Genomic DNA, 10128 nt, shown 5'->3' with positions numbered 1-10128 from the left:
ACACCACTGCCTAAGGTGATTTCCAAGCAAACAGGACATTTGCCCCTTCCTTGTTTCAATAAAGATGACTCCATTTTGAACCTCATGCCTATGTTAACTTATGACATTGGAAAAAAACCAAAACCCAAACTCTGATTTCAAAGAAGAAAACTGCAGGAAGACAAGGACAAACAGAAACAGGGGTTGTTTTCTGTACAAATGCCCACAGTTTTTGTTTTTCAAGGGAGGGAGGAGCTATGTGGCCCTGTTCCTATTTAATCACTCTAGTAGAAGCCAGTAGGAGCCAGCAACAGCCACATTCCAGTTGCAGTTCCTACATGGCCACCTTCCTTGTTTTGTCTAGCTATCCTGCAAGCTCACTGACACATGGGAGAGTATTTCAGCAGCATCCAGTAAAGTGGAGCTTCCAGTGTAGTGTCGGTTCTTTAAGGGATTCAATACTATATAAAGCCAAAAAACAACAGCAGCAACAACAAAAAACCTCAAAGCCAGCTTAAGTTGAATGAGGAACTTTAAAAACTCAGGGATGCAAGAAAGAAGTGAGGAGGAATCCATGCTGGGTGTGCAAGACCTCAGGCCCCCTGCCGTGTGCGTGCATACGTTTCTCATGGTCTTGCCCTTGGAGCTCACATAACCATTTTGACCAGTTTTCCAAGAAATGCTTGGCCTGAATTAGATCTAACATGGATCTAGCAATGAAAAGTCTTAAGTATCCTTAGTGAAGGTGCAGTAAATTGGAGTAATGATACAGAGGCCAGTTTTGACTTAACAAGAATGGCCTAAATTCTTTAAGAGACAAACAACTATCAAATTGGTTCTACCACCCGTGTGTGCACTACCAGCTTACTGATGATCTCAGGAACTCTTCAACACAAACACAAATACCACGCCTGCCACACCTCTGACAAGCAAAATAATTGGCAGGTTGGGTGCCTTGGCCATCCACCCCTCAGCTGACCTGAGGAGACACTGTTTCATCTTTGCTGAGGGCACCTGCTTCACACACACCACTCCAACCATGATGGTCAGTGCCCACAGATTTCTCTCACTTTCCCACTACTGTATTTGAGTTTGGTTTCATGTCAACTTGGTGATGTCAGCACCTACCCTGGAATGATGCAAGCAAAATTAGGTTCTGCACAGAGAGGCAAGCGTGGACCAATCCTACCAAAGGAACACTGCTTTTCCAAGAAGGTGACACTCTTCTGACTGTCAGAATTCTACATTTCAATTAGCAAAGGTGACCCTTAACAAGCAAAACATTCAGGCTCCTCAAAAATCAGCAGTGAAAAGCACAAGCACTTAGCATTTCCAAGAATCAGGCTAAATTTACAACAGACTGAAGGTTTGGGCCTGGCACTAAAACAAGTCTTGCTATCCAGATGCAGTATTAGTCTTTTGTAAAGAATTTGTACTGTCTTTATCCAATTTCCATTCTTAACTATGGGTCTCAGTGAAGTTTCTTCCAACTCCCCCAACTTTTTTTTCTGCCAGACACTCCTTCTAAACAGAAGGATTATTAAATTCACATTCCAAATCTTTCTCCAATGTTACAGCTGCTTTCCCCTTTTGAAGTGCAATTCTCTTCTGCAAAGTAAAGGAAAAAGAAAGTGTTTATAAAGACTGGATTTGGATTGTTTCTCCAAAGTCTTGCACAGCAAGATTAGAGTACTCACAGGCTACAGGCACTCTGCCTGGCTATGGGGATCCGATAGCGATATCCAAGACCACTGGTAATAATGATCTCTGTTCTCACCTACAGGAGCACTATCACCAGACATCTTTGCTGAACTTCACACAACAGCATGACCTGACTGAGCCTGACAGTCAGAAAACAAGACTGTCAAAATTACAAATACCAATTGCATTTACTCTTCCCCCTAGCTCCCTAGGTCCTGCAGCTCTAACAAGTACCAGTGACAATAAGAAACTTGTTTTTGTCCCCAAAGCAGGCAAGCACTGTGCAGAAGTCACTCAAGAACCAGCCTGGTGACTCACACTGGTGACTCAGGACTGGTTATTCTCACAGAGTTAACTCTCAGTAAAGCACAAATCTTGCCTCTAACTCAAATCCTGGGTGAAGTTTTCAACTCATCTGCAAAGATATTTTTTAGCTTGGCCTGACAAACTACTCAGGACCCCAGCTTTAGCTCAAGGTCTGTGGCTTTTCTGGCTGGCTTTTCACATCCTGCTGGCCACACACTTGCCTTGCAGTAGGACTGCACCCACACCATTTAAACTATACCAAAGACAACATGAGGATTCTACACATGTGTTAACTTTCCTCTGAGGGCAGGTATGTAGAGACACCATTTCTCTAATCCCATTCTTCAGAAAGGTAAACTGCCGAGCTTCTGTTTTTATCCAAACTCCCTCCGCCCTCTTCAATCTCTACAAAGAAAGTCTCTCCATCACTTGTGTTAAAAGGACCCCCAAATTCCATGCTGCCTCTGAACACCCACAACCAATGAGTCTATCTTGCAGGTCTTGGTGCACTGGATGAAAAAGCCATCATGCTCCATCACTCCCATTACCACTTGTCATCTAACCATTTACATAAGCCTGTGACCTCTGAAATAAAAACATTTACTTGCACTTGGGTAGAGCTGGTTGGTTGGAAGAGAACTTGGAGAAGGAAATTATTGAGAAAACAGTCACAGAAGCAAGCTTACAGAATGTGCCTTTTTGGTTTTCCTTTCAACTTTGCTATTTCCTCCAGTCAACCACTGCTTCTCCATCAAACAAAAAAGTTTCAACCAGCAAAATCAATTTGTTTAACATTTTCACATATCCTCCAGCACACAGGACTTCTATAGCTCATGCTTTCACATAAAGTTTTGCTAAGCACAGATCAAGAGGACATAAGTAACTGGAAACAAAATCTGTATTATGTTGTGCACATTAATTTAAATTTGCTACTAAATGTATAAATATAGAACCGGGTATTTCTAACGTGCCAATTATCTTTGTACTGTGGGTACCCCACTTTTTATCAAAAATAGCTTCAGACTGGAAAAGTAATTTTCTCCTTGTATGTGGCTTTCTCAAATGGGTTTATTTTCACTTGCAATAGAAGAGATGCTTTAACCAACATTCAGTGTGATTTTTGGAAAAGACAGTATCCCCCAGAGGCAGCTTGTGCATATTAGACCAGAGCACCTGTTTGGGTCCATGGGAGGATTTAGGCTAGTGGGCACAGACAAGCACTTTGCAAAGAGACAAAGTAAGCTCAGCTGGATGAGCCAGGCCTGCAAAGACCGACAATCTATCCTGACCACTCTAATTTTGATGTAAGCATTTTGATAGGCTCAACCACCACATAAATGTTCCTGACAGCAGAGACTGTAAAAAATTATTTTGTAGAATTCAGGTGCCAAATCATTCAGATGCACACACGGACAAGGGAAGGGCTAACATTTCCCTCTGGGTCAGCTGCAGAGGAGCTCTAAACCAGAGGCTGTGGCTTCATTTAAAATAATGCTTCCAACAGATAGAAATTTATCTCAATTTATCACAAGAGTAATCCTGTGAAAGGAGTGCACACTTCTGCCCTCATAAAAATGTCCTAAGTTAAACCAACCTCTGGAACCCTATCTGGCATTTTGGTGGTGGTTCTGTTTCCCAGACCTGTGTACTGTGAGAAGCTGAATTTGGGAAATATACACCAGCACTCCATTGCCATTGTACAGAGTTTTTGAGCTCCAGAGGAAAATACACACTGTTGCTGCTGCCCCTCAGAAAAGAAAGAGGAAAAAAATATCCCAGTGTATATCTTACTTGGCTCCAAGGTGGGAGGCCTGAGTTCCATGACCTATTTACCATTTGGTAGTAGTCCCTGGACCAGGGGTAAGCATTTAGTAACACACCAACTAACAGGCTACAGAGCTGTGACATTTTTCTGTGACCCAGGAGTCCTCCTCCAAAAAGTCCTGAACTCCTTTAGAAGTGGCAAAAGAAGCCTGGAACTCCCACAGGAGCCAAGTGCATTAGTGCCCTGACATCTCACTGGTTACCACTGCAGGGACAATGCCTTTGGTCAGAAAAAGGCATTACCATCAAATGAAGGTGTCAGGCATGAAATTCCTCAGCCTTCCTCTCCAAAACAGAAGTTTGAAGGAACCACTTTGCAACCACAGGGGAACAGAGCATCCTTCCAACAGATGGGACAAGTCAGTTAGGCTTTTTTCTGGGGAGGAGAGTTTAGCACTCTGGCCTACCCACTTTCCATCCAAATGATCCATCCTTGACATGCCACAGGGACAGGCACAGAAGTACCCTCTGGTAAGAAAGAAAAAACCAGTGTAAACCTCGAGAGAGCAAGCTGAAATGAGAATGTCCATCTCAAACTAGCACTCACCTACCTCTCTAAGAAGGTGTGATCTGGAAAACATCTCTTTCCTCCATCATTTCCCCTTCCCTTCCTCACTGCTCCTGCTCAGGATGCTGTCCATGTAGTGTCCCTTACCAAAAAAGTAGCACACCCCAGAGACTTGGTGCCTAAGTTCGGGGGTTGTGGTACTCAGTGTTAGTAGAGGCCAAAGGTTCTGAAGTAAATCCAAGTCACAGAGCGCGATTCTAAGATCTTTGAATGTTCAAAATATCACTTTTGAGAGAAACACGTACCTGCGTCCATAGCTTCCTCTAACAATGGGATCAGGTTCTCCTTTCTGATCAATCTTTTTGTTTTAATCATCAAATTAGCAAGGTTCTGATAAAATTCTAGGAGACGTCACAATATTTTGTGACCGTTTGGGATCGCTTGTGAATCATCCACCAGCTATAACTGGAATGCAATACAAGCCATTGTAATGCTTTGTGAAGAAAGCGCGTGTTGCTATCTTGCGACAACCATATGTTCCTCTGTTTGTATGTATCTGTTATCCAACCCTTACATAAGCCGTTGATGAAATTATCATCACAGGACAAGCACGCCTGTAGCACGGTTGAGTTGATCACAATAAAGTAATGAAGGAATGAAGGAGCTCGATGCTGAGGTGGACTGGGCACCCGCCTTCGCAAGCCACAGCTGCAGACGGTGCAGACCTGCAGTCAGCTGCTCAACAGCCTTCACTTTGGGGAGGACACAAATACAGATATTTGGGGCTTGGGCTATATGCCCTTTTGGGAAAGAGCAAAGCAATGCGCTTTTTCTGGTGCAGGGGAGAGGGAAGGGTTGGGGACGGAGTTGAAGGAAAGGCTGGGGAGGAGGTTACTTTAATGTTTGTACTAGGGAACCCGTGAGATGTTACTTGCACACACAGAGGCACTCGCACGCCTCAGATTGCAGGAGGGGCAGCAGGGACCGGGACAGCCCAGGTTTGCCGCATCGCAGAACGCACCGTCGGCATTCAAGCGCATCCCCGGGGGCCGCTCCCCGTCCCCTACTGTCCTCCGTGCCCATCGGGCACTACCAGCGGCTGCCCCGGGCACCAGCCCCCAACCGGGAAAACCAGCGGGCAGCGCCAGGGCTGCATCCCGGCGCCGCTCCCAGGGCCGCTCCCGGTGCCGCAGACGGGCCGGGCCGGGCGGAGCCGCAGCCCGCGGTCCGGGGCGGTCTGTGCCGGGCTCCGAGAGCCATGTGCCGAGTACTACGGGCACAGACTCCACCTTCCCCGGCTCCCGCCCGCCCCCACGCATCCAGGAAGGGAAAAAGAGGAGGAGGAGGAGGAGGGAAGGGGGTGAAAGGGAAGAAAAAAAAAAAAAAGAGAGAGAGGTTGAAAGGAGGGAGCTCGCCGAGACCCACCCTTCTCCCTCCTCCTCCGGGCTGCTGGCCGGGCTTTTGTTTTCCTCCAGCGCCCCGTTTCCCACACGTGATTGCCGTGTTATTGCACAGGGCGCTCGGCGGCGCGGCTGCTGCACCTATAAATACAGAGCGGGCGGGCGGCAGGGGCCCGGGGCAGCGCGGCGCGGCCGGGCGGAGCGCACCCCTCGACACCCCCATGCACCCCGCAGGGACCGCGGCGCCCATGCCCCGCCGCCCGCCCGCCTGACGGGCCGGCAGCGAGAGGCAGCGCCCGGCCAGCGGCGAGGGGAGGGGGAGCCGGCCGACAATGGCGGCGGCCGCCACCGCCGCCAGCCCTGGCAGTCCCGCCGCCGGGCCCCTGCCGCCGCCGGCGGAGCCCTGCCCCAGGAAAGCGCCGCAGCCGCCGCCGCAGCCGCCGCCGCCGGCGCGCAGCGACCCCCGCCGCAGGCAGGCCGCGCTCTCCTTCCTCACCAGCATCTCCCTCGACGGGCGGCCCCCGCCGCCGGGCAACGACGGCCCCGCCGCCCGGCCCCGCCAGGCGCAGCCGCCGCCGCGGCTGGGCAGCCCCCCGGCGGCACCCGCCGAGCCCCCGGAGGAGGAGGAAGACGAGGAGGAGGAGGAGGACGCCTTCGCCGCGGTGCAGGTGCCGCCCGCCGTCTTCCTGGGCGCCGCGGCGGCGGGCAGCCGCGGCCGCCTCAACTCCTTCACGGCGGGGGTGCTGCCGGCGCCCTTCGGCCGCACCAGCCCCCAGGGCAGCATCGGCGGCAGCGGAGAGCTGGGGCAGCCCGGCCCCGTCGCCGCCTTCGAGCTGCAGCGGTCCCGGTAAGCAGCGCCGCGGGGATGAGGGATGCTCGGCATGCGGGGATAAGGGATGCGCAGGATGGCGATGGGCTCGGTAAGGGCGGGCACGGCCACCGGGCGGCCGGGGGAAGCCGTGGGGAGAGGGAGGCCCGATAGCCGCGGGGCGGGAGCCTCCCTCCGCGGGGCTGGCTCCGCTGCCGTCCGGCCGGGGCAGCCGCGGCAGGGATATGCGAACGTGCAGGGGCAGGTCAGCGGAGGTGCCCGAGCCTCCCGGGCGGCAGCAGTCCGTCCGTCGGTCGGTCCCGCCTGGGCGCGAGTGGCTAAAAGTTTCTCTGCCGCTCAGCAGTGCGGGCGTGCGGCTGCACAGCCGCCGTGCCCGCCGCAGCCCAGCCCAGCCCAGCAGCGCAGCGGCTGTCACCCCGCTCTCCCGACTGGTGGCGGATTCGGCCCGCCGTGCTGCCTGTCCTAAAGAGAGCAGGCTGGGAACCGGCTCTGAGTCAAGTGAGCTGTAGCCAGGTCTGGTAGCCCACAAGGGGGAAGGAAATCTTTGCGTCGAAATCCACGGATTACGGTGCGAGCGCATGGTTTAAGCAGCGTCTCGCTACCACCCTAAATAAGCTCTTTATCTCCAAGCACTTTGTTCCTTTGGATCATTTCTTGCCGCCGGGTACTCTTTTGCCTTTTAATTCCCGAAGGAATAGCCTCACCTGCTTCAGCTCTCAAGCTGAGACTTCTGGCTAAGAAGGTGCAATCATGTAAAAATGTGTGAATGCCTGTGGGTACAAAATCACCTTCCTTCACTTCCTCAACAACATACTCAGATATCAAAGACGGAGAGGGGGAAGAAGCTGGAGGAAATGACTGTGCTCCCCAAGCCCACATAGGCAGCCACTCCCACATTCCCCATTTGCCACACTCCCTCCTTGTTTCTCCCTTGGACAAATAGGTAGACTTTGAGTCACATGTTATTGCAAGGGTTTATAAGGGTAATTGAGCATAGATCGCTGTAGAAAAGTCCCTTTCAAAACCAACCAGCTTGGAGGAATTGGAAGTATTCCAGGGGAAATTTATCTTAGGTGCATGCCCCACTGTTGGTTGTTTGGGTTTTTTTCCCCCCTTCCATCTGGGTTGTACTGGTGGTTTTTTTGAGCCCCTTTTCAGTGCTGTGCTAGAGGGAGCCCCACCTTCCCAAGTAGCATGCCTGCTGGTGAGTTACCACCCTTCTTCTCCCAGCCATGTCTCTCTCAAAACATTTTCTGCAGTGACAACCCTCTAATTGCTCCATGGATCAACTGCACAGCTGTGTCACACACACTCACCTCATGCATTTTAGTCTGTGATGTGATTCTGCACACAGCTTTGTGGGGGAGAAGTGACCCACCCACCATGATTTGGAAATTGATTTTCTACTCTTCAACTAAGCATTAGAGAGACTGGGTTCTTCTTGACCTTCTACTTAGTAAATTTATTATTGATGCAGGAGTCCAGTATTAATTTTCTTGATTCCTAGGGATCATCCTTGGGTTTGGTTTCTTGCATGCTTTTATCCTGTGTTTGGTTCTGGGAAGGATGCTTAGATCTCATTGGTATCACTTCACTTAGCCCTTCCTCTTCCAGTCATTTTTTCCCCTTGTTCCTTTTTCCCCACTTTCTGAAGATCTCCTACCACAACCTATGTGGGGTTTTTTGGTTGTTGGTTTGGTTTTTTTATTACCTGAAAACAGAGTGGAGTTTAAGAGGGAAAGGTAATTGCTGTTCTTGTTTACAACCTAGACATCCAGGTTCTGGCAAGTTCAGCTGCGCTGCTAGCATGCAAACAAACTGAATGGATAGCCCAAGTCCATGGCAAGGGAAGTCACCTAGGGAAGCCTTTCTAAGATGCTGCTCCAGTCCTAGGGTGGCTGTCATTTGTGCCAAATAATTTCTTGTGATGCAGGCTGCAAGGAAAGTGCTGTTCTTCTCATACTGTTTTGTTTTCTTGAGAGCTGGATTGAGTTGTTGTGAAGACTTTGCATTACTCCAGTGACAAGTACAAGGCTTTCCAGTGTAGCACTTGCTTAAGGCTGACCCTGGTGTGGGAGAGCTCCGGTAATGTCCCCTGCCTTTGCTGGCTGTCCTGATGCTGCACATGTGCAGTCCAGGGCAGACTTTGCCTTCAGTGGATCTGTTTCTGTTCTGGGAAAGGTATATATTTTTAAACACCAGGAACGGGCAGCTGCAGACCACAGAGCTTGCACAGAACGTTAGCAGCTCATCTTCTTAATGAAGAGGTGTGGTAGGAGCTCTGGTTGCTGGCTTCACCCGTGGCTGCATAGAAGTTAAATCACAGGCATGTACCGGGCTGGCACAAGCCCAAGAACAGAGGGTTCGAGCAGCCCTTCTGCTGCTCTCTTAATGGAGAGGAAGGAGCCAAATCCCCAGCACACAGGCAGCCCTTCTCAGGGTGACAGGGTGAAAGTCACAGCACCTGCCTAGGGATGGGCATTAGCTCATCTGAAGGATGATGCAGAGAGGAAAATTAGATTTTTTTGGTAGTTCACGTGTGCACCTTTCCTCCCACCCTTCTGCTCTCCTTGCAGTGACTGAGCTTGAAATTGAGTTTGAGTTGTTTGACAGACTAGTCCTGTGTGCTGAGACACAAACGTGAAACCTTTTTCTGTTACAGTATCAGGCAAGACAGGTTGCCTTATGTTGTTATTTTTATTTGGTTTTCAGAAACCTTTGTGAACATATAATCAGAGTTCCCTGGCTTTTTTGTTTGTGTTAGCAGTTTGTATAATTGCATACTAGTTTATATTTAACAAGGTTATCATTAATGTGGTTTGGGTTTGTGCTCTATGTGTATTCACAAGAAACAAACAATACAAAAAAGGAACATGGAGCTTCTAGCTGCTTGGAGGCTAGTATGTAATTATATGTAAATGGCAAAAAATAAGCATGTTCAGAAGTTGGCTGGTTGGTGCCAAAGGCTCCTGTCTTCCTGCAGGAGTTTATTTTAATTTGTGGTGAATAGGTGGACAAGGACCTGAGTTTATTAGAAGCTAGGGCCAGGGTTTCTTTCATGTGAAATTATAATTAATTTTAATAGAATAATCTGAAATTAGCGAGGAGTTCTCTGAAGCCAGGTTTTAGCAACACTGGTTTAAAATAATTGCACATCCTGTGGATTAGGGGATGATCCGGGTACCTGGTTTTGTGTATGCCTAGAGTTCTTCTTGCCATAGTTTTCTCTGGGAAAAATATTGCTGTTTCCATATGTGAAGTTTCCTTTTCTAGTGGGCCAGGTGGTTAGAAAAAAGCACATGCTCTTTTTTTGTGTTGTTTGGTTTTGGATTTTTTTCTGTTTTGCTAAGGAAGCAAATTGGTTTGGAGTGCAAACGTTGCTTACAGTTGCATTTGTCTGTGTCACCACCATGTCAGGTTTGAAGGCAGATGGGCAGAAGAATTCCTTCTGGGAGCAGCAGGTGCTGGGAAGCAAGGGAAGAGTGAATGCTGAATAATCACTGAGGAGAGGTCCACTCAGAAGGACACTGAAGTTATCATGGTCCAAATAGATTTTTCTTCAGAATTTACTGACCTACAAT

General features: G+C 49.4%; 1 protein-coding gene across 3 annotated transcripts in view; it reads left to right on the top strand.

Moving 5' to 3' along the window:
• The first annotated feature begins 5951 nt into the window (after positions 1-5951).
• The window catches only part of CABLES1 (Cdk5 and Abl enzyme substrate 1), a 70444-nt gene continuing 66267 nt past the window's right edge, over positions 5952-10128 (top strand). For all 3 annotated transcript variants that reach the window (XM_084218697.1, XM_084218698.1, XM_084218696.1), the window contains exon 1: positions 5952-6565. In XM_084218697.1, coding sequence (XP_084074823.1) covers positions 6051-6565 — 515 coding nt within the window. In that variant the 5' untranslated portion in view covers positions 5952-6050. The remainder of the gene's footprint in view (positions 6566-10128) is intronic.

This window comes from Fringilla coelebs (genome assembly GCF_963513975.1).
Source record: "Fringilla coelebs genome assembly, chromosome: 1".
Lineage (NCBI taxonomy): Eukaryota > Metazoa > Chordata > Aves > Passeriformes > Fringillidae > Fringilla > Fringilla coelebs.
This window is presented reverse-complemented; position numbering and strand designations above follow the sequence as displayed.